This window comes from Drosophila grimshawi, unplaced genomic scaffold (assembly GCF_018153295.1).
Source record: "Drosophila grimshawi isolate 15287-2541.00 unplaced genomic scaffold, ASM1815329v1 contig_44, whole genome shotgun sequence".
In the NCBI taxonomy this organism is placed as follows: Eukaryota; Metazoa; Arthropoda; class Insecta; order Diptera; family Drosophilidae; genus Drosophila; species Drosophila grimshawi.
In genome coordinates this window covers 3,304,520-3,328,242 of record NW_025063240.1, presented here as the reverse complement: position 1 = coordinate 3,328,242, position 23,723 = coordinate 3,304,520, and the positions used below count along the sequence as shown (strand labels likewise).

At 41.4% G+C, this 23,723-nt stretch overlaps 5 protein-coding genes across 7 annotated transcripts; 3 read left to right on the top strand and 2 right to left on the bottom strand.

The window, feature by feature from the left end:
• The first annotated feature begins 31 nt into the window (after window positions 1–31).
• On the top strand, window positions 32–4,379 carry LOC6557027 (probable DNA mismatch repair protein Msh6). The gene is made up of 5 exons (XM_001985352.3): window positions 32–1,089; window positions 1,147–1,476; window positions 1,547–3,163; window positions 3,229–3,714; window positions 3,784–4,379. Exons 1-5 carry the CDS (start codon window positions 64–66, stop codon window positions 3,928–3,930), a joined length of 3,606 nt encoding a protein of 1,201 aa, XP_001985388.1. The 5' UTR covers window positions 32–63; the 3' UTR covers window positions 3,931–4,379.
• Window positions 4,380–4,430: 51 nt separating this feature from the next.
• On the bottom strand, window positions 4,431–8,936 carry LOC6557543 (glycoprotein 3-alpha-L-fucosyltransferase A). 2 transcript variants are annotated; one of them, XM_032743238.2, is made up of 5 exons: window positions 8,715–8,936; window positions 8,324–8,553; window positions 7,536–8,258; window positions 7,283–7,466; window positions 4,431–6,092 (listed from the first exon to the last, which is right to left on the bottom strand). In XM_032743238.2, the coding sequence occupies exons 2-5, from the start codon at window positions 8,407–8,409 to the stop codon at window positions 5,577–5,579; spliced, it is 1,509 nt and encodes a 502-aa protein (XP_032599129.1). In that variant the 5' UTR covers window positions 8,410–8,553; window positions 8,715–8,936; the 3' UTR covers window positions 4,431–5,576. The 2 variants fall into 2 exon arrangements, with proteins under 2 accessions (XP_032599129.1, XP_001985389.1); XM_001985353.3 differs by lacking the exon at window positions 8,715–8,936 and having other exon boundaries at window positions 4,864–6,092; window positions 8,324–8,569.
• Window positions 8,937–12,893: 3,957 nt separating this feature from the next.
• LOC6557391 (peroxisomal biogenesis factor 3) lies at window positions 12,894–14,845 on the bottom strand. 2 transcript variants are annotated; one of them, XM_001985354.2, is made up of 2 exons: window positions 14,614–14,845; window positions 12,894–14,457 (listed from the first exon to the last, which is right to left on the bottom strand). In XM_001985354.2, exon 2 carries the CDS (start codon window positions 14,323–14,325, stop codon window positions 13,192–13,194), a length of 1,134 nt encoding a protein of 377 aa, XP_001985390.1. In that variant the 5' UTR covers window positions 14,326–14,457; window positions 14,614–14,845; the 3' UTR covers window positions 12,894–13,191. The 2 variants fall into 2 exon arrangements, with proteins under 2 accessions (XP_001985390.1, XP_043071230.1); XM_043215295.1 differs by having other exon boundaries at window positions 14,621–14,791.
• Window positions 14,846–15,189: 344 nt separating this feature from the next.
• On the top strand, window positions 15,190–16,299 carry LOC6556792 (pyroglutamyl-peptidase 1). Its single transcript, XM_001985355.2, has 2 exons — window positions 15,190–15,456; window positions 15,529–16,299. Exons 1-2 carry the CDS (start codon window positions 15,244–15,246, stop codon window positions 15,988–15,990), a joined length of 675 nt encoding a protein of 224 aa, XP_001985391.1. The 5' UTR covers window positions 15,190–15,243; the 3' UTR covers window positions 15,991–16,299.
• Window positions 16,300–16,576: 277 nt separating this feature from the next.
• LOC6557372 (DNA polymerase epsilon subunit 2) lies at window positions 16,577–18,887 on the top strand. Its single transcript, XM_001985356.3, has 2 exons — window positions 16,577–17,330; window positions 17,382–18,887. The coding sequence occupies exons 1-2, from the start codon at window positions 16,598–16,600 to the stop codon at window positions 18,257–18,259; spliced, it is 1,611 nt and encodes a 536-aa protein (XP_001985392.2). The 5' UTR covers window positions 16,577–16,597; the 3' UTR covers window positions 18,260–18,887.
• The last annotated feature ends 4,836 nt before the right edge of the window (window positions 18,888–23,723 follow it).

Here is a 23,723-nt window from a genome sequence, read left to right as displayed (position 1 = left end):
TCGATTTTGGCGCAGATTTTTGGCGTCATTCGCGATTTGGAAGCCAGGTTGGACGCTTGAGTAATGTCCAAGAAATTGAATACTAGTGCTGGCGGCACTCCCAAGAACACTTTGTTCAATTACTTTACCAAGTCGCCAGTAGTTGACAAAAACAAACTTACACCGAACAGAGCGAACGAGTCGCAAAAGGAAAATCAACGGAATGGAAATGGGAAGGATGGGCAAAAGGAATCGAAGCCAGCTGCCAAGCGCAAGTTGTCAATTTCACCCAGCACAGCTGCTAATGGGGTAGACAGTGAGGAGGAGGAGGAGATTGGGAAACTTAAGCGTAAGCGCATTATTTTGCCCGAATCGGAGAGCGAAGAGGAGGAATATGAATCCAAATCGGAGGAGGACTTTTCGGATGATGGGTCCGAGTTTGAGCCAGATGATAGCAAGGAGGCTGCTGTCAGTGAGGAGAGCGACAGTGGCGATGATGAAGTCGAGTCAAGTGAACCCGAATCAGAGGAGAGTCCCACGCCCAAGAAGCGTCGAACGAAGTCCGCCAAAAACCACAACAATAACAACAACAACAATAATAACAATGAGCCTCTTAGCAAGAAAACCAAAATGGATACAACTGTCTTGGCTGCAGGTGGCACATTCATGGAGAAGCTGCAGCAGCTGCAGAGCAATGCCAAAAAGGATGCCGCCTACGATGAGATTGTGACCACAACATCGACAAATCTGGATGAGCCTGTTCTGTGGCCACATCAGAAACTGGAATTCCTTCAGCCTGACAAGATTAAGGATAAGGCTGGCAGACGACCCGATCATCCCGAATACGATAAGAGCACACTGCATGTGCCAGAGAAGTTTCTGAATTCGCTGTCGCCGGGCGTGCGTCAGTGGTGGATCCTCAAGTCGGACAACTACGATTGTGTGCTCTTCTTCAAGGTGGGCAAGTTCTATGAGTTGTATCACAGCGATGCCGATGTGGGTGTCAAAGAGCTGGGTTTCACCTACATGCGCGGCGAATTCGCTCACTCCGGCTTCCCAGAGATCTCCTTCGACAAGATGTCCACCATATTGATAGACAGGGGATATAAGGTGAGTATAAGGACAACAGTTCTAATTGCAAAGTTGTAAAACAAATCTCTTGCCCAGGTGGCTCGCGTGGAGCAAACTGAGACGCCGGACATGATGACGGAGCGCTGCAAACTGATCAAGCCAACGAAATTCGATAAGGTTGTTGCCCGTGAGATCTGCCAGATTACGGATAGGGGCACGCAAGTGTTTGGATCTCAGTGCGCCATTGGGCCCAATCATCAGCCCAATTATATGCTGGCCATAGTCGAGCAGGATGAGGGCACCTGGAGCAAATATGGCATCTGTTTTATAGACACCTCCATTGGTGACTTCCATGTGGGCGAATTCGATGATGACAAAAGCTGCTCTCGCCTGTTGACGCTGCTCTCGCATCACATGCCCGTCCTGGTGAGTTTTGGTATGGCAGTTCTTGCCAGTTATTATTATTATCCTTATCCATTATTAACATTGTCCTTAGTTACTTCATGAGAAATCAGCACTCAGTGCGCGCACCCAACAAATTCTGCGCACAGTGCTAGGCGGCATTCTCAAGGAGCAGATGCCAGCCACTGGAACACAGCTTTGCAGCGCTGAGAAGACACTCAAGTTGCTTGCGGAACGCTACTATGCTGGCGGTGGGCCGGCCGAGAACAACTGGCCGCTGGTGTTGCGCAGCATGCAATCGGATACGGATCACTTGGGCCTTACGCCCGCCGATCACTACAAGCTGGCACTCAAGGCGCTCGGTCAGTGTATTCACTACATAGCCAAGTGTAAGCTGGAGCCCAAGGTGTTGCCAATGGCACGTTATCAGTTGTATGTGCCGCCCGATCAGCTGCAGCTGGAAAATATCCCAGCAGCGCTGGCTTCTACGTTGCGCCGTTCACACATGGTGCTGGATGCGACCACATTGTCCAATTTGCGCATTGTTGGCGAGGAGCATTCGTTGCTGTCAACGCTGGATAATTGCTGCACCAAGTTTGGCAAACGACTGCTGCATCATTGGCTCTGTGCGCCCAGCTGCGATTTAACTGTTCTTCGCGAGCGGCAGCAGGCGATTGGTGAGCTTCTCAGCAAGCCCGATGAGCTGCAGCAGCTGCGAGCTTTGCTGGCGCCCATGCCGGATTTTGAGCGGCATTTGGCTCAGATTCATCTGTTTGGCAACAAGCGTGTGGCCCAAGCAGATCATCCGGATTCAAGGGCCATTTTCTTCGAAGAGAAGCTGTACAACAAACAGAAGCTGCGCAGTTTCATGAGCATACTCAAGGGATTTGGAGCATTGACTCAATTGCCGCTTATGTTTAAGGACTGTGAAACATCGCTCTTGCAACGCTTGACGCAGTTGCCAACCGATGGAGGCAGTTTTCCCGATCTCAGCAAGCAGCTGAAGTTCTTTCAGCATGCCTTCGATCATGAGGCAGCTGACAAAACAGGCGTCGTTGCACCTCAGCCTGGCGTTGACTCTGACTACGATGAGGTGCAGCAGGGCATTGCTGACGTTGAGCAACGGCTGAAGACTTATCTAACGGAGCAGGAGCGTCACTTTGGTTGTCGTGTCATTTACTTTGGCTCGGACAAGAAACGCTATCAGCTGGAGGTGCCTGAGACGCATGCGCACAAAGTGAACAAGTCATATGCGCTTGAGGGGCAGGTGAGGGGCAAGAAGCCCGCACGTCGCTACACCACAGCGGAGACAAAGGCGCTGCTGAAGGACATGCAGCAGGCGGAGGAGGTGCGTAATGCAGTGCTCAAGGATTTGGCTCGTCGCCTCTTTGAGAAGTTCTCTAATCACTATGAGCAATGGAAGCAGTGCATCGATTGTGTGGCCATGCTGGATGTGCTCGCCGCCCTGGCGGAGTATGCACGCCAGCAGTTGGTCATCTGTGTGCCCGAGCTGGTCTCGGCACAGACACAACCCTTCATTGAGCTGGAGGAGGGCTATCATCCGTGTGTGAATCCATCAACTTACATACCAAATGGGCTGCAACTGGGCACTGAATCGGAGGCACCCCTCTCCTTGCTAACTGGCCCAAATATGGGCGGCAAGAGCACGCTGATGCGCCAGCTGGGTTTGCTGACTATCATGGCACAAATAGTAAGTGGAATGAAATGTGAAATTATGAAATATCCATGGAAACCTTGTTCTGTCCATTTTGTCAGGGTGCTCACATACCTGCTGCCGCTTGCCGCATGTCGCTTGTGGATCGCATTTTTACGCGGCTTGGGGCGCAGGATGATATACTAGCCGGTCACAGCACCTTCTTGGTGGAGCTAAATGAAACGTCGCTCATATTGAAGCATGCCACGTCGAATTCGCTGGTGCTACTCGATGAGCTTGGACGTGGCACGGCCACTTACGATGGCACGGCTATTGCAGCATCTGTAGTCAACTTTTTGGCGAGCTTGAAATGCCGGACTTTGTTCTCCACGCATTACCACAATCTGATTGATTTCTTTCACATGGATAAGAGGGTCACGCTGGGTCATATGGCATGCATGGTTGAGAATGAGGACAACACAGATCCCACACAGGAGACGGTCACCTTCCTATACAAATACACAGCGGGTGCATGCCCCAAGTCGTACGGCTTCAATGCAGCTAAATTGGCTGGCATGTCCCACGGCATTATCAAACGTGCCTACGAGGTAAGTCTTGCACTGACTTTACAGTTTATATTTGATCTACAACTCGTGCTCTTCTGAAACTTATTAAAGCTATCTAAGAAAGTGGAGGCCATTGCTCTGCAACGCAAAATAACTGCCAAAGTTGTGGCAGCATCGGTGGGAGAACCGAAGTCAAAGCAAGACAAGTTAAATAACTTAAAGGATTTATTGCAGCAGCTGAAAATGTGCCATGTTTGAGCAACAAATCAGTAGTATTATTCATAAAGTATCATTCGACATGATGACATTCAAAAGTGGAGGCTCAGAATAACAACAAACCATTTAATTTTTTCTTTGTTTAAATGTTTGCACAGCTTGCTGCGTTGGCTACAATGCTTAAAATATCTTGTTTAAATGTTTGCACAGCTTGCTGCGTTGGCTACAATGCTTAAAATATCTTACGTATACGTTACCCTGAATTATGGAAAATAGATTGTTAAATTATATACAGTATTCTTTTAAAATTTAAGTTGTCCAAAAACGATTCGAAATGTTGCCATTTGTTGTATTTTGTTTTTTGCCATTGTTTATTCTTTTTTTATTTGTTTTATCACAGTAAAAATTAAAAATAATTGAATTCACAATCAAAATACACATTTATGATATTACTAAATGCTTATAAATAAAATGTTATCGAATAAATATTGCTAAAGATTGTAAAACACACAGTTCAATTCACAACTAAAATTAACAATTACACACATTAAAATATACAAAAATCAAATGATAGTTAAGTACACATTGCTGTACACGAAGTCAGTAAGTCAGCAAAGCTATTATCCGAAGATTAAATACTCTATCCTAAACAGCTATGTATGCACATAATAAATAAGTGGTACACATATAATTACTTAATGGCACGATTTTAACACTGACTTAGGTTGAAAGCGGTAACTGAGCAAAGGTGATGATTATGGCTAAGTATTCAAATTAGTAAGTGTATAAATAGGAATGTTTCTTTGAGGTGTTGCAGCAGTGAAGCTTACCACGAGAATAAAGGTCAGACAAGGCTGAGTATTGCGCGACTTTGTGCGTTTGCCTCTGCAGCATTTAATTATTAAGTTAATGCAACAAAAATCATCGCTATTTAAATCAAAACTCTTTGAGCAGACGAAATGAAAATATGTTGACTTTGTTGCTTACAAAAATATTGCTTACAAAATGATTTATAATTATATGTGGCAAATGTATGAATGTACTTGTTTATATGCCTGCAATAAATAGCTAATACCTATTTAAGCTACTGAACATTTATGGGTGTGAGTGTTTTTATGTGAGTGTCCATTCGGTCTTTTGTCTATGCTCTATATTGGACTTGCTGTTTGAACAACTAAAATATAAATTTCATTTTATATATAAGTACATATATTTTGTATAACTAGACTAATTTCTCTTATTTATTTGGTATTGTATATGTTACAATGATCTTCTTGGGATCTTTAGTCTATAGGCTAGTTTCTATGCGCTCTGTCTTTGTATTGAACATTCGATAAGCGGTTCTTTCAATCCTGGAAGGAACATGTTTAAATCGAGTTTTTTTTTTGTTTGTTGTTTTGCCCCATGCTCGTTTGATTTTCGATTTGCTCATGCTTAATATTTAAATAGTACGCCAGTAAAATATGTATATACTAGAAGCGATTAGTTGTACTTAGTTCTAGCTAGAAAACAAGTAGTATTTTAACTTCGGGTCCCGGGCCCGGAGTGCTTCGATAAAAGCGAATAGGGAAATTTTTACACATAGTACAAACATACCTACTAAAAACAACAACAATTTAGCCGCACATATTGGATTTTGATTACGTAATGACACCGGCGCCGTCCACTATCTGGACAACGACCCCATCTCAATCATCGCTAATCACATCCATGCGCGCCTTAAAGTTGCGCCACGATCCCGAGGTGCAAATGCCAGCACCACGCCACCAATCATTGACATCATGGTACCAGGACGACTTACGCAGCTGATCCTCGTTGTGCAGCGTGGAGCAGACACGACACCAGAAGTATGTGTTGATGAACTCACCGGTGCCCTTCCACTTGAAATACGAGTTGTACAGCTCGTCATCCTTGTCGAGTATGTGCAGATACTCGGCCAGCTCTTTCGGTGAGGCAAACTCATCGACGTGGATGTAAGAGCGACGTGGAGCACTCACCTCGTAGTCCTCGGGACGAGCGCCCATTACGATTGGCAACACCTTGCGATTCAGTGCATTCACAAAAAACTTCTCCGTTATGTAATCCCGGCAATTGGAGTTCTCGAATGCCAAATAGAACTTGTAATCATTGTCCAGTATATCGAAGCATCTATCAGCAGTGCTTCGAGGGCATTTGTAATTGCCACATCCCCCATAAATATCCACCTGGCAAAAAGAAGTATTTGTGAGAATGATAAGCAATTGTCAGGAAAGCAAGTCAAATGATAAGATATACAATTCCAATTTGAATTTGCAACGGAAACGAACTAAATGAAAGCCGCATGTAGCTTTGCAAATTTTGTCTTATCAAATATTACCGGGAAGAGAAAACAACACCCACAACAGGCGATTAAATGCTTTTCATCAAAGCTTACTATTGATAGTACAAAAATTGAAAATAAAAAAAGCAGAACCGAACCGAAAATGAAATACTCTTGCAGATGTATGAAATATTGTTTATACAAACTTAATTGTTTTTTAACGTAACTTGTTTCCTATGTGAGCTATATGACACGGCTATTCATTTTATATATTAAAATTGTTGCTAACTATAAAATAAGCGTAGTCAAACGTGTTATTGACGATTTGCGTGAACTATTTTGGAAAACAAAAAAGTGATCCCTTTAACACAATAATTTGAAATCAATTTGTTATTAAATGCAATCTGAAATTAATTTGCATCAACCACAATGTGGTGGGTTGTTATGGGGCTGAATTGTATCTGTGTATTCACTATTTCCGATATGCTGTTTATTAAATGTGATTTCGATTACAAAATATGAAAACACAAATGAATTCAGAATTCAAAAATGCCCACAATGTCTTTAAGAAATTTATATGTATATTTACTAAAAGTTGGTTCTTGTTTTTTTATGGCTTTATATGCACGTAAATAAAAAAAAAGAAGAAGTTTCTTTACAAATTAGAGTAGTAAATATAAGATAGCAGCTTTTATAACGCGGTATTGGTGTTGCGGTTAATGAACCATATTGTCAATGAGCCATAAGAAAAAAAAACTACAATTCAGCCCCAGCCCAGCCCAGCCCAGCCTTTGTAATATCTGCAGTAAAATAAAAATGAGCTTATGCCAAGATAAGTCACATAGTTTCACAATAAAGAGACTATTCTAGAGGCAGGTCAGGAAGCTTGTCCTGTTATCAATAATATATATATATATATATATATATATATATGGGTATACAAAACAAAACATAAAATCAATGCAAATTGTAAACATTTGGGACGGACTAACTAGAGTCTAGTTACTCGACTAACTACTCAGCCAAGGAAGTTTCCTCCTTTAGCACTCACTTGCCAAGTTCGAAGAGTGTTTGAAACGCAATTGCAATTCTTACCTCAATGTGCTTTTGTAGCTCGTGTGCGTACTGCAGTCGGCCGTTGCGCGCCCCGCAATTGGACACAAACCAGGCAACCTTTTTCGTCTTGTTGAGAGCATAATTGTGATCCTGTTCCTGCTGCTGCACCTTATTGTCGTAGTACTGCCATTTCTCATAGGGCGCCATCACAGTGCTGTCACGTCTGAGTTGCAAGTAAAAGAAAACAAATTATGCAAATGCCAAGAGTAATGGTCGAGTTGTTAGCTTTTACCTGTAGGTTGCCGTCCAGTTGATGGCATCCGGCACTTTGACGTTTTGCGTATGATATGGACATTCCAGATAGTACATCATGTTGACCTGCTTGTGGTTGTTGGGCCGGCGAATCCCTGTGGGTATGTATGTGTCCTTGTAGAGTATCATGTCGGCCACGCTGGCCAGATCACGATTGGCAGTCAGCTCACAGGTATCCACCGGGCACTTGGAGCGGAGGAAAACCTCGCGACCCTTTTTTACATTCCACGGCCCCAGTCCGTTATACAGCAAGATGGTTTTCAGCTTGCCACTCGCCTTGATCTGCTCGTAATTGTGCGGCACATACATCAGCTGGTTGACAACACGATCACCGTGTTGATCCTCCTGTGGAAATAGTCGCGGTGCATGCAATTTCCTTGCCTTGCGATTGCTAAATGTCTTCGCCGGCTTCGGATAGTATTCACCATTCCGAAAGAACCAGGGCTTAGCTGTAGCCGCTGTCTGTGCACGCCTATCTCCCGCTGCTCCCTCCTCCTCTGCGTCTAACTCCTGCAGCTGCTGATCCTGGTCGGACGCCGGTACGGGCGAAGCTGGCGGCGCTGATTCGTATGTTGAGGTGGTTTCCCAAACTATCAAGCCTTTCATCTCATTTATTGCCTCATGTTGTCGCTGCTGCTGCTGCTGTTGGGTAACCGACAATAGGGATCGCGGCTCCCGGTTCGATTTCCATATCTCGTACTCTCTGTGGTGGAAGGTGTAAAGTTGATTAGATAAGTAAAAATTGGAAATCAGTGTGATGCAACTCACTTGAGATTAAAGCCAAAAATCAGCAGCAGCGCACAAATCAATGTAAAATAGAAATACTTTTTCAGCGATATTTTTGGTCGTCGCATTCTGAATCCAGCTCCGTTCTACTCCGGTTCCGTCTCTGTGTCTGCTATCCGTAACGTTGTTTTTGCGTGATTAAGGTCACTTTATATGTTTAAAGCGTTTTGGAGCTGGCCACCGACTCAGCCAGTTAACTTGGGCATTTTGCTCTAAAATGTTTCCAAACTTTAATCATTGGCAAACCAATAGCTATGCGGATAGTACAGTTGTATTATTTTCTATTTTTAGATATTTATGGAGATCAAGTAGATTGGAATAACAACAAAAATACAACAGACCAATTACCAATGTTAATTATCTGTATTATTACCCAAGTACGAAATTGTTCGAGTATTGTCACCGTGATCTATTTTAGTCGTATGGTGCTTGCTGTTCGGTTGCTTTCACATGAATAACTGCTCTTTGAGACCAACTGAAACCGAATTTGAGTCGATATCTACTCGTAATCGCAGTCGTGGCATTGTGGCGCTTCATCAACTTTATTGCTATATGTTATCTGCAGAATTATGACACATTGCCAAATGTGACTAGGGGCGTTTTAGATAAAGTTGATAAAAATGGCATATTTGTATCTGCATTGGTAATGTTAAGACATTGGCAGGTTTCATACAGTTGGGCAAAGAACTTGTCACTGTGTCTGTTGAAATGCGTAAAGCACCCGTGGAAACAAACAATTGTGCAAGTTTTTATTATTTACTTATTTCATTTGAACTAAAAGTAGTCCACAGTTATGTGTTTTAGGAATAGCAATTTAAAATTCAATTTGAAATTAAAAGCGAGAAATTAAACTAAAATTAAAAATGAAATAGAATGTCAAATTAATAAAGTTCATTATAAATAAATCAAGGGGTATTATAATGCAAAATGTTTGCGGAAACCCAAAAAAATACCCGAAATTGTTAAGCGCTGAAAGCTTAGTGATAATTATAGGAAAAACATTAAGAAGGCAGATAGAAATAATAAAGATAGGTGTACTACAGTTATGAATATGTAAAAGAAGAAAGAATATTACATTGATAATACGTGAAATAAGTCTATGTAAGATTTCTAAATGACAGATAAACAGAATCGTGCTAAGCGTAATCAGTTATGCATGAAGATAATAAGTGCACAAACTTCCTACTCGACTCAGACGATTAATAAACCATCTAAATGCAGCACCATTGTTGTATTGAGAACATTTCAGTTAGTTTAAATAATGACTGCAGCTGAACTATTTAAAAAGTCATTTACTCGTAGTTAGAGTCATATGCCATACGCTTACGAAAAACAAAGACAGCAATCAGTCGTTAAGTCATTAGTCTATATGCTACATTTTGTTCCATGTTCTATGAGTTACATCCACATATATAAAACTGTTTGCTTTCATTTTCTTTGCCGGTTTTAGTAGCTACTGCCTCGAGGAGATGTGCCAAATAAAACAACGTGCCGTATACGCAATAAAAAGGGAGTTCAGCTAGATAGAAATCAGAGCAAGCTATAGGAATATGTTTATGAGCTGCCACCGCGGGGCATCTAATTACAGTCGAGCGTTAAGCATGCAACCGGATGAGGGCAGCTTAGTCAGCATCATTAAGCGTATTGACAAACGGAGGCATTCAACTAATCAGCCGATGCATGCCCCAAGCTGCGACCAACTTGGGACAAGTCCGTGCACAACCCACAACCATCTATCAAACGTCATTTGTGGCACAATTTTACATATTCTTTTGAGGTTTACTTTATGCTCCACCCTGCGGTTGCAACGTTGAGCGTGCAGTTGGTCGGTTGGCAGGATGGCAGGGTGGTAAGGTGGGTGGTTGCTGTTGTTGTTATTGCAGGACTCTTAAGTAACCACGCGCTAGTTTCTAGGATGGAGTGAGGGTAAGGGGCGGGGGTAAGGCAGTGTGCTTGTGTTTTCCTGTCTATCGCACATTTTGACGTTTTTGACAAGCCAAACAGACGACGAATAAAACCCAGGCCCACTCCCAGTCCCCGAAAGAAGGCATCGGTCTGCCAACCAACTTCACTCTCATAAAAAATGCAGTTATAGCCATTCATTCATGTTGCAAAAGTAGGACTTTAGTGGCATACAAAGCAGCGTAAAGATAGAGACCACCAACCACACACACACACACATTTTCTTTGTTTGTGTGTGTTTGATTGACATGGGGTAATTCCTGTTTTCAAGTGGTGGATGAATATATATGTGCTGGAATATTGAAAGTGTCCTTTGGACTTTCAGTAGTTATTATTGATTGGGTTTTTCTATCATTTCCAACTCGGCAAATTAATTGTATAAGTCTAACATATGAAACAGCCAATAATTTTTGTGATTCTTAGCTCGAACAGTTTTAAGAAATAAATATTTCAAACATAAAAACACATAGTCGAACTGTAATCGACAAACACTTCATAATAAGAGACATACAAATGTTGCAAAAAAGATATTCTTTTATCTTTCCCTTTGTACTAGCTGGTAATTGTTTTTTATCAGTTTGTAAAAAGTACCTTGAGTATTGACTTATGTTTTTAATTAAAGCATATGTCGGCATTTTATTATCGCTTAAAGCAAGTCATTTGTGGAAAGAATTGCGTGCCAGTAAAATTGAACAACAAAAAGAGAAAACATAAAAGAGCGAACATCTCTAAATGAATATTACTATAAATCAATAATAACAATAAAAATAATAGGTCACTGATACGAGTCAGCTTTTTTTCTTTTGCCTGCAACAACCTTTTTCATAAATAGCAACTTATTGTCAATTCCAATACATTGTTTAGGAATATATGGAAAATATATCATTCATTAAAGAAAGCTAATGAAAGCATGCTAGAATCACATTCCAAGAAGCTACTTAAATAGCAATACATTCGTAATTGCCTTGAGGTCTGTTAACTACAAGAAAGTCGCCAATTAGAGAAACCAAAACCAAAAACCATATACAAACATGGGAAGCACCTCCAACTCATAAGTGAATATATGTATATATTTATATTTATATTTATAGTTGTAGTGTGCGTGGCCCATTGTCAAGCTACTTGATCCTTTGCATTTAGTATGTCAATATGCCTATATACGAGTAGACGGCCAACTCTTGGCTTGCATGCATTGTTTTCATAAATATTGTTGGGGTCTAGGGGTGCTTGGGGTCTAGGGGTGCTTGGGCTGCTTGTAGGGAGTATGCCCTATTGTTGTCTATACTTTGCACGTTGTCACACTTGACTTGCTCACTTGTAGAAAGCCACTGGGCCCTAATAACTGAGTTAGTCCAGGAGTTGGTATTTTTTTTAGGATTGTTAGTTTCATGGCTCGCTCTGCTATTGTTAATAATAAAAGTACATATTTGTAGATTCACACACACACACACACACACACACATGTATGCGTGTGTACGCATAAGTTATCGGTTTGCATTGCGAGTTTTGTTAGGGTGTCGAGTCACATATATAGACACCCCCTAACTCACCCTTTTAACCTTTGGAGCTAATGGTAAGGCACGCAAATGTCTGTCTGTCTGCGTCATGTGTGCCTGAGTTGTCTTAATCAATAATAGCGTTGTTCAAGCATTGGGTTAAAGACTCCTTTAACCTCAAAGGGCATCAACATTAACACTTGACAAATTTCTTACATTTTGCACATTTCAACTTACACAAATTTTGGATGTTGATTCTTGATGTTGTTGCTGCTGTTGCAGTTGTTGTTATGTATTACTGCTTAAAAGCAGACTCGATATTTATTTATTTTAAACATATTTTGCATGCTTTTGCACATTTTATGATGTTGTTTTTCTTTCTGCACACACAATGCAGACACACACACACACAAACACACGCGCACACACACACGCAGACAGAGGCAAGCAAGCAGTGGAGGAAGGCGCGTCTTTTTGTCCTTTACGTTTTCACGTAACTTTTGCAACTGCGCTGCCGATGTATATAATAATTAGACTCTAGCCAGACAGCTGGGCAGCAGCAGCAGCCGCAATAACTGAGAGAGAGAGCCAGAGACACTGAGAGGGTTAGATACCCAACACTGAGTGAGAGAGAGCGGACAAAGATTTGACATGCCGAAACTTTTGCAAGCTCTTAGGTGAAAAAATACTCGCTATCAAATTTGTTCCATTCACATTTATTTATGAGCATAATTAATAAGCACAACATTCGATTGCTTATCGCTGCGCCTAAAAGATACCTTTCTATTTGTGTGTGTGTGCAGCTGTGCTTGGAATTTGTTTAGCACCAAAACCGCATGCGCTGTCAGCGCTCATTGAGAAAAAGCGTAACGAAGAGAGAAAAGAGAACAATCATATAAACAAACGATGCGGCGGCAGCGACGTCGACAGCTGTCGGCGACCGCTCGCCTTATCAACGATAGGGCGGGTTTTCTTCCCTTTTGCCAACCCCATTGTAAGTGGGAAATTTTCGGTGTGTCCGTGCTAAATGAAAGAATAAAAACTTCCCACTTTCGCATTTGATATATTTAATAAATGTCTTCAAGTTTAACAGATTTGCTTGCTTATAATTTGTTTCGATTTATTATAAAAACTCGCTCTTCAATATTTTTCCATACACATATGTTTTTTAAAGGCCTTCTCGTGTTACTGTTGTTTCGAATGTTTCGTTCAATTTTGGTTGCCTTAAGCTAATCCCTTTGCATTTAATTTTCCTTAACTTAGCTACGACTTACAAACACATGCACATAAAACTAAACACAAGATCGGATCTGTTCATATATATATATATATATATATCGTCTATATGGTATATTCTTAGCTTAGCACAATTTACAATTAGGATTGCTCCGCTTAGCCAGAGCTGAAGGTCTCGTAAACATTGGCGCCCAACAGTTTCGTCTTCTCCGATACCACGTAGAAGCTGAGCAACTGGGTGGGCAGATTTTGTGGCCTCGCGGTGGCATCATAGCCATGCGAGGTGAGTCCACTCACGATGGGTATCAATTTGGCCAGTGCCAGCAGCACCGTATTAATATTTAATAGATTGTTATTGTTGCTCGGTTTACTGCTGGAACTGCCCAATGGCTGTTGATTCTGCAGCTCGCCAGGCGCTAGATGCTGCAAGGTCTGCCCCATAGACTCGGCAATGGCATCGCAGCTGAGCACAAAGCCGCGACTCACATTATGCGCACAGACACCAATGCACTCCTCGCTCTCCAGCAGATCGAGCGTCTCGTTGTACATCTGTTGCAGTAGCGGCGAGCAATCGGATCTCTGCTGCAGCCGTATTTGATCCGGCAACAGATACTTGCTCATGTGTGCATTGGGGTCGTGTCGTGTGTCCCCATTGATGGCCATCTGCAGTGACCAGAATATCTGCCCCGTATCGGCCAAAGTCAATTGACGTGTCAACGGCATCGTCTTCAGCACCTCCACCACCTGGGTGCGTATGAAACGGGCCAGATCCCGGATGCCATCGAACGTGATGAAGTGGCGGATAAGTGACAAGTACTGCTGCTTCAGTTCATCGGTGATTTGCCGCTGCTCCGTCATAATGTCCCGATAGATATAGCCGCCGAGCAGATTGAGCTGGACGCGCAGCGCAACCACCAGCATGGAAGAGGCATACACAAATGTCGCCAGTCGCGTGAACGATACAATTTTCATCTGCTCCCACAGCTCCAACTTGTTGGCCGGGTTCTGGCGCAGCTGCTCGAGCAGCTCGTCCGTGCTGCACTCGGCCAACACCGCCTGGCACATCTCCTCGCCCATGCCGAGTATCACCTGGTTGCAGGTGCGCTCCGTCGACTCAAAGTGATGCACGCGTCGTGTTCGCTCAAAGAACTCGCGGGCCTGCCGCTCCTGGTACTCCACCAGCTTGCGCTGGGCATAGCGAGCCGCATAGATGGTACCACCCACCAGGACTCCGGTTACAATCAATTTACGTCGATGGCGTGACAGAAAATCTTGCACGCGCGACAACATGATGAATTCTCTCTTTGTTGCTCCTTGCACCACCACAGTCCACCCTTAAGGCTCCACCCTCTCTTGGGAAATTCAGCAGCTGCTCCAACAGTTGCCACCAACTTCTCCAATTCCTTTCGCGCCTTCCACGAACTGCAATAATACAAAATGTGAATAAATTATTGATGTGTACAAAGTTCAAATGTGTCTCTGTGTGTATTTTTGTGTGTGAGGGTATATGTATGAACCACGTAGCTGACTTTAGCCAGTTTTAGATTAGATTAGCTTAATATCCCACCAAATACTTACATATTACCTTCGTACAATTTTGTATGCTTTATTTTTGTAACGTGAAGAAAAATGTTTATTGATTTCGATTAATGCTTGGCTTGATTTTGCGGCGAATTATTTGTTGTACTTTTCCTGCACTTTGCATTCGCGGAATGTAATGTGTGTTTTTATTTTATGTGTTTTCCTTTTCAGTTCAACATACTTGGATTAATTGTTAGTTTTAGTTTGTACAAAAATTTGATTTTAACATTGAACCACTTGTCCGGAAATTCTTTGTATTTGCGCCTTAGCAGGGCAGGCGAACCAGTATTAAGACAGGACTGTTTTTATAACGCAAGTTAAAGTTTCACAACACTAGTCAATGCAGTTATGTAGCCCTGGTGCATTTGGTGCCAATCAAAAATAACCGTTTGAACTATCTTAGCTGCAAATATATGTAACCACCACTATAATTAATAGGTCTATGAAAAGTTATTTTAAGGTTTCCACATGCATAAATTGAATAAATGTTTATATGCTCTCCAATCTATGTAATCAGCGTACTATCTTTTATTCAGGTGTATTTATCAACACTGTCGAATGTACACACACACACAAACAAATGAATGCGAAATACGCTATTAATTATGGTGGGCGGCAGTTCTCATCATGTCGTCAGCGGAGCGTAAACTGATTATTGTAACTGGATTCGGTCCATTTCTGGGCCATGAAGAGCTCAATGCCAGCTGGGAGGCTGTCAAATTGCTGCCTGATCAGCTGAGCCACGAGGGAAATGAGTACCAGTTGGAGAAGAGAATGGTGCCCGTGGAATATACGGCAGTAGATGAGGCAGTCGCAGAAATTTGGAAGCTTCAGCCAGAGGTGAGCAGAATCGATTTAATTTAGCAGCGCTGACATCATCCATAATATCCATATTTGATGTATTTACCACAGCTGGTGGTGCATGTCGGCGTCTCAGGCGTTGCCAAGTGCGTCTATGTGGAGAAACTCGCTTATAATCATCAGTTTCGTCGACCCGATAATGCTGGCCAACTCTTGAGCAAAGGCACCTGCTGTTTACCAAACAATGGCAAGGCGAATGTTTTGCGCTGTGGACTCAACGTTGATAAGATTGTGGAGGCTGTAAATGCAACATGCGAGGAGTGCGTGGCACCAGCTCGTTCAACGGGTGATAAAAGTTTATCGGCGACGAAGGCGTCCAAAAATGTTGGCGGCTTCCTCTGCGGTTACATCTATCTGAAGTCCCTGGATGTGGACAGCAAGCGGACTTTATTCGTTCATGTTCCGTGCATTGATAAACCCTTCAACACGGCACAAACTGCAGAGATTGTCTACAACATAATCGAGCAATGTGTGCAGCAAATAGCAGCCAGTCAACTGGAAAACAGCCAGTGAAACGATCAACATTCTGCGTTGCATTTTTTTTAATGATAAAAAAAAGTGATAGAACTACAAATATGTTTATTGTTATACGCAATGTGAATCATTTACAATTTACCTACGTATTTGTGAGTCAAATCCACAAACAGAATCTTCTGTCGGTTGATTGTTTTAAAATTGTTGTATCTTTGTATATGCCTTTAAAATTATTAACTATTATTATACAAAATTTGATTTGTATTCCAAGCAGTAAAACATACAAAATGATTTTATTTATTGATGCATCAGGATATTATACATTTAAATAAAAAAGATTCAAATTTATATACATTTTTAGCGTTTTCTTATTTTAAGCAAGTATTAAACATAAATATATATACGTACATATATATAAATATAAGAGTGAAACGGTTTCATAACAGAAACCAAATTCGTAGAGAAAATTTTAATTATTCTGCATTGCTTTTTTCCAACTTCAAATGTCGATAGCGATAATTTTGTTATGTAATCGACGAACTACCACATCTCTACAGTGTTGGAGAGTGCGTGCAGCATTGGTTCGCTCGCTCACTGGTTCAAATGGCGCCAAAATCATAAACATTAATCGCTACAAGTTGTGTTTATGGTTAAATTTAACACAATTTCGCTGATGATGGACGAATTAACGCAGTTGCGTAAGCGCATAACAAATTCATTCAAGCTGAGCGGCTTCCTAATACGCTCCGAGAACAGCATCTACCTGGCCGAGCAGCTGCTGCCCTTCGAGCCGGCCGAGCGCGAGAAATGGATGACGGTCATAACGGAGAATCTGCAGGGCCAGAAGCTGGCGACGCCGCATGTGGAGCGCGAGGCGCTAGAAAAGGCTATCAATGAGCTGAATCGCGTCGGACTGGACGAAGGCGAGACGGTCTTCGCACTCATCGATGCGTTCACAGTGCCCCGATTTCGCTACAACTCGCGCATCAAGAAATTTGAGCGGGATGGACAGCCTCGTAGCCTGCTCAGCGAGCCCCGCATGAAAGCGGACTATCTGCAGCAGCGCTATGCGATGCTGTTGCAGAAGACGCTGCGACATGATCTGTTTGCCCCGGCGGTCATCCAAGACGGCGTCGCCTCCGAGGCGCAGACAAAGAAATTCAAATTGCAATTCGCGGAGAATTTGCTGGCGACATCCAATCTGAAGGAGGCTGTCATCTTGGGTCTGCTGACACAGCTCAAGGAGGGCAAATTCTATGTGGAGGATCCGACGGGTTGTGTGCAGCTTGATTTGAGCGGTGCTCGCTATCATGCAGGCTTCTTCTGCGAGGGTTGCTTTGTGCTCGCCGAGGGCAGCTATGCAAATGGCATTTTAAAAGGTAAATCTTTATTTAATGCTTAAACTTTATTTTTAACCAAATCTCTTGCAGTTGATGGTTTGGGCTTTCCGCCCGCTGAGCCGGCGAGCAGCAGCCGCGCCTTCTTCGGCACTGGCAACACTTGGGGCGGAGAGTCTGCAAAGCTGCTGAAATACTCGCCCCGGCTGCAAGAATTGGAGCGCAGCAATACGGAAACGACACTCGTGTTCCTCTCCGATGTGCGCTTGGATCTGCCTGTTGTGATGGAGAAACTGCGCCAACTCTTTGTCGGATACGATTCTTGTCCGCCACAGGCTATTGTGCTTATGGGCGCCTTTACAGCCAGCACACGGAATCATCATGAGTTGCGTCAGCATTTGGATGCGCTGGGCGCACTGGCTGCCGGCTGTGATCAGCTGAAGAAGCAAACTGATTTAATTTTGGTGCCCTCCGCTGAGGATCCGACAGCTCCCAACATTTTCCCACGTGCTCCGCTGCCCGAGTGTCTGGCTGCTGGACTGCTCAAGGCCTGGCCACGCACTCAGCTGGCAACAAATCCGTGCCGGCTGCAGTATTGCACCCAGCAGATTGTCGTCTGTCGTCTGGATTTGATGGCAAAGTTCTGTCGCAATACGCTGCACTTTCCGCCGGACACGACGCACATTGAGCAACACTTTGCGCGCACGCTTGTCTGCCAAGGTCATCTGGTGCCCATACACCCTATTGCCATGCCCGTGCACTGGGACTACGATCCAGCACTGTGGCTCTATCCACTGCCCGATCTCGTTGTGATGGGTGACTCGTGCCAAAGCTTTGCCAGCACTCAGCATGGCTGCACGGTGCTGAACACCGGCTCCTTTGTCAAGTCCAAGTTTGCCTTCAAGGTTTACATACCTGACACGCGCACCGTTGAGGACTCCGAGATACCCGGTGATACAGATATGAGCTGATCCACGAAATAAATATTTGCCTTTAAGTTGCACGTGACCAATCCTCGGTCTTTGTTATCACTACCCCGAAGTGAGCTTAAGATGAGCATCCCCAGAGCGAAACTTGATATTCAAGAATTCAACTATTTTTCTGCTTATGTGATGTTTTGATGACATTTTTCATTAGACCAATATTAAGTTACTATTTATAGACTTCCGACGCACAATAAATAAATATAGTTTTCGTCAGAATTATTAACAAGAAAGAACGTCTAACTTACGCGCAATCCACCAAATTTAATTATCAATTGAAAAGACCAACCGATTTTTCCTATGGGAGCTATTTGGTATTATAGTGTCAATCCGACAAAGATTCTATCATTAGTTTAACAATTAGGGTTGGTCGAAGAGCTATAATTGTAACAATCCTGCTGACGAAATATGTATCTATAAAATGCTTCCATTCAAACTACAAATATATTCCCATATGCATTAACCTAGCTCATCCAACATAAGAGACTAATGTGTTCTGCAAAGTAACTCTTTTTTAAAATTGTTTGGAATAGTTTTAATGTAAATCTGCTTTAGTTTTATTGGGAGTAACACATTCTAAATGATTTACATGAATTTTAGCTTATAAGCGTTAAATAAGTTTTAAAGTAGTAGTAATAGTAATAGTTATAGTAAAAATAATAAAAATAATTAAAAATTAAAAATAAAATGTAATGCAGCAAATAGTTAAGTGAAAACGTCATTATAAAAACGATATAAAAATATGTTGTCTTATCAATATTTATTTGACTACTCTTTATTTTCTTTTCGACTAACTTTTGGAGTCAAACGACTAAAAGAAAAAATCTAGAAAATTAGATATTGGTATTAAATATTGAAACAATTTTTACTTTTTGACAATTAAATTTAGTTGTCAGTAAGTTAAATTAAATTAAAAGCATACTTTTATTTATCAGATTAATGTCTTTCAGACTAATTATGGAAATGCTCTCAGAATATATATATATATACACTTGTATATTATATATATGTATACTTAAAGTTTCACATGTTGCTTTGGCCGCCCTCCACATCCCATGCGTGTTTCCCAGTTGATAAGCGCTCAAAGTCGTCTTCTTTCCCTTCCTCGTCCTGTTCCTGGTCCTAGTCCTCTTCGTCGTCCTCGTCAGTCATCATATGCGGCACAGCATGTGTTCCACAATCTTTTCTGGCTGCTGACGCGCCTCGCAATCTGCTTTTTACTACTCGTCGGGGGTTGTCTATTATTTTTCATGACTTAAAGCCGATTTGCTAGAATATTGTTGCTCCGTCTCCACTTAGCGCCGTGGAAATTCAATTTCCTAGCCGCACACACACACACATACACTTATACACATATAAGCAGTCACACACATATATATATATATATATATATTTATATATACCATAAATATAAGAGTTTCGCCAGCTGAAATGGCAATTTTGTTAATGCGTTTGACCTGAGGACATCAATTGCCCTCGTTTTGTGACATTGCCACTTTTTTTTTTTGGCCACCCTGGGCCCAAAATCGTTTTTTAAGACATCATTAGCCAATGCCCAGGACTTGGACATGAGGACATGAGTGAGGCGCTTCCGATTGCCGCTTTGCCTGGCAGCGTTTCGTATTGATTTATGATTTATTGCCAAATTCTTTGCCAGCTCTAAGAAGTGTCCAATGTATCAATTTACAAAATGTGTCCAGTGTGCAAATTCGATTGTCAGGGCGGTTCAGAGTGGGGGCGTGTCTATCCGTTTTTTTAGTTGTTGTTGGACTACCATTGTTTTCGATTTTGTTGCAAGCGTCTGCTGGATCCGCCCCTCCCCGCAGTCTCCTGCACCATTAAATATATAAAATGTGAACCATTTGTGTGGCGGGGCGACAATCTTGCTTCTGCTTCATTTAACTGGTACATTTGGAACTTTTAAAATGTAAATATTGTTTGCCGCTGCTGCTACTGCTGAAATTGGCGAAGTGGAGCAATAACATAAAATATATTTTATCTCTGCTGGTCATTATTTTTTATGGTGCCCACAGTTGACACCATTTACATGGTTTCAGCGAGCCGCAACCCCTTCCAATCCATAAGATATTCGATTAAAGCAATCGCTGATGCGGAATCCTCAAAGCTGTTTATGGATACTCAAATCGCTGGCCCCTCGGCTCATCAATCAGTGTCACAGCTGCGCCTCGAGTGGCCCAGCCAACTCCAATCAAGGATCAAAGCAACTGGACCGGGGGGACTATCCACCGTCGAATCATCATCTTCATCATCCACCTTGTAACTCTTCCACACATCCTGTTTCAATCACACACAAGATGCGCTCAAGTGCATGTCCTGTGGTTATTTGACAATTGTTCGCCTGTCCTGCGATTTGCTCGACTTGTTAGCATATCCTCCACTTATTTTCCAACGCTGCCAAGTGGCCATATGTCTGCCGTTCCCCCTTTTTCATCATCACCAAGAATTCCCCTTGCATTTGTGGTGTGACTTCTCTTATTTTTGTGTTTTGTGTAAATTTTAAATACTCATTGTATACTCTTAAATATGAGGTGATCAACCTGCTTATTATGTTTCCGGTTGTATATATTATTTTAGCTGTTATGTTTAACTAGAAGTTATGCTCAGTTGGGGAAATTATTTAAATAAGACTTATCTGAGCCAATATTTGATTGATTGTTCAGTTAAAGTCAAAAACAAGAGGACACTGGTCAGAAGTTAAAAATCTTTTGTAGTCAGTCAATGAATTTCGCTAATAACTATTATGAAATAAATAATATAAATATTACGCATATTTCTAACATTAACAATTATTACATTCGTTATTTAATATATTTTCCAGTAATCAAATTTAAGCAAATACATTTTGGGAAATGAATAATATCAGCAAAATACTAACATTTTTAAAATAGACAATTTATAAATTTGTCCATTTTTCTATATAACCTGATCTGAGATTGATTCTTAAATTAAATCACAAACTTTTCCACAAAAATAATATATACTTAATTTATTTTGTTTGCAACAAATACTGAGAGTTTGAATTCTTTGACAATACAATATTTCTCTATTTTGTTAAATATTCTGTAAATATGTGTAAAGTAATTTTTTAAGGGTATTCGAGCAACGAATTACGCATTTATTTTGCGATTTTTTATCGCATATGGTCAAAGGTTTTGTCGAGCACTTTGAAACCAGCTCATCAGCTGGAAAATCAAAAGCATCCTTTGTTTATGTGAACTTCTTTGTTTCAACTCATTGCTACTAAATCTGGGAAGCTTATTACATTTTTTTTATGCACTTCGCAAATGCGTTTGGCATCCTGCACAAAACTTTTACAGAGTTATCAGCAACTTAGTTGCCAGCAAAATCCATACTAAAACCGAATAGCTGCACTAAAAATAAAAGAAGAGGCAAACTCATAAGCCACATTCTGCTCGTAAATCCGTGGCAATTGTCACAAATCATAAACTTCACTTTGGAGTCAGTTAAGGGCGACAATGTGCAAAGATGAGCTGCGGACGAGTGTGCGAACGTGTGGCAACATTTACGCCTCAATTATCAGGCGCAGCACAAACAAGACCCATATAGAGCCGATAATTTGCTGTCCATAAGCTGCTCCCAAATTCACACATGCAGACCACCCAGTGTGGACAGCTTGCCCAATCCAAAGCTCAATGACAATCCGCATCCGAATGCGAATCCAAATTTCAATCCCCATGCCAATTCGAGTCGTGGCTGGTCTCTTTGTGGCAGCGTCAAGGACACGTGCCGCCCATTAATTTACGCGATGGCTTTATCTGCGATTTGGTTGCGCACTGCCAGCCCAGCGTATCACTGCGCGTCCTTAGTCGTCGTTGTGGCACGTGCCGCCTTTGGCAAATCAAATGTTTTTATTATTTAAAGCGACAAACGTTGCGGCGTTTTATTGTCGTCTTCTTCATCGCTGGCAACTTTGCGTCGACGCCCGGACAAATTACAGTTAAGCCACATCCTGACCGCCATTGTCCTCGAATTGATAACGAATTGTACCTTGGGGACAGGAGCGGCGAATGCCGCCGCTTGACTTTTGTCTCTTAATGAAAATAAAGTGATAAATTTTAATTGATTTCACTTTTGGCGCTCCTTGAAGCGATAAGATCGCTGAGACAACTCACAGTTCTGTAGTTGTGGCCAAGTGCGGCTCATTAGCCAAGGATAATGCATCAAGATAATACCTGAATGTTTGACATAATTACATTTTTTAATGATTTTTCCCAGGTTTTTGTTATTGTCAGGCTGCTGCTAATGTCACTTGGCTCATTAGAAAAGCAACCGACGGTCACTTTTGACCCATGGCTTAATAATTATTGATAGCTCATCTTCAATTTAAATTAATAACATGTATCAAGTATCAAGTTTGCAGAATGTGCTATATCATATATCTACCATAGGAACTATCGGTTGAAATGAGTTTTTCTATGAACTTTTTTGCCTAACAACTTTTCTAACGAAGAACCTATCGAAAAAACTATTAACATCAGACTACATTTCACCGGAGATCTCGGTCGGTTTTATAAATTTATAGTTCAATTTACACGCCTCCGATCTATAACGGCATTCTTATTATTTTACTATTATTCTAGAGTCAATGTGATTACCCAAAAAAAAAAAACAATCTTACCCAAAGTGTACTAAATTCAATTTATCTTTCAGATGTTCGAAGTGAGCAAAGATTGAAAACAATCCTATTCCATCGAACCCCGATTCGCGAACAGAACCTAATCGGCAGACTTTTGGCTTGAAACAGTTACCAAAACAGAAGCAATTTTGTTATACTTTATTGCCCTTGATATTAGTTTAATGTTATCTTTTAATTATATATTTTTATGTATTTTTATTTTATTTATTTTTAAGATAGCTCCCTTTATAAAAAGTGCTAATGCAACTGAAATAATTATTTGGCTTACATTATTTGCAGTAACTTACAAATTAAATTATTATAATATTTAGTTATTTTAGTTTAGAATTCGTAATAAACAAGTACTCGTTAAGTTAGTATGGAGATTATACTTAGCTCTTGCATCTTTGCAAAATCTATTTAAGAGAATATTAACTGTGATAATTGCTCGTGTAAAATTTGTTATTATGACTGCTATTGGAACTTAACTCTATTACATTTTTCAATTTATTTGTACTCTCTTTGATGACACTTCCAAAAGCGTTCCCCGACTTTTTGTATTATAATCTTACAATGCAGAACTTATCTGAAACTTTTCTTGCCATCCAAACTCTTTTGGCTACATATTTTCAAATTGATTGCTTTTAAATTAAAACTGCTCATAAATCACACAATGCCTGGCCGCACAGGCTGTGGCCACCCCGTTGATTGCCCATGTTATGGCCATGGCTAAAACAAAAGCTCCTCCAGCATTGTCAGCACAATGCAGGCGACATAAGCCGATTTCAGATATTT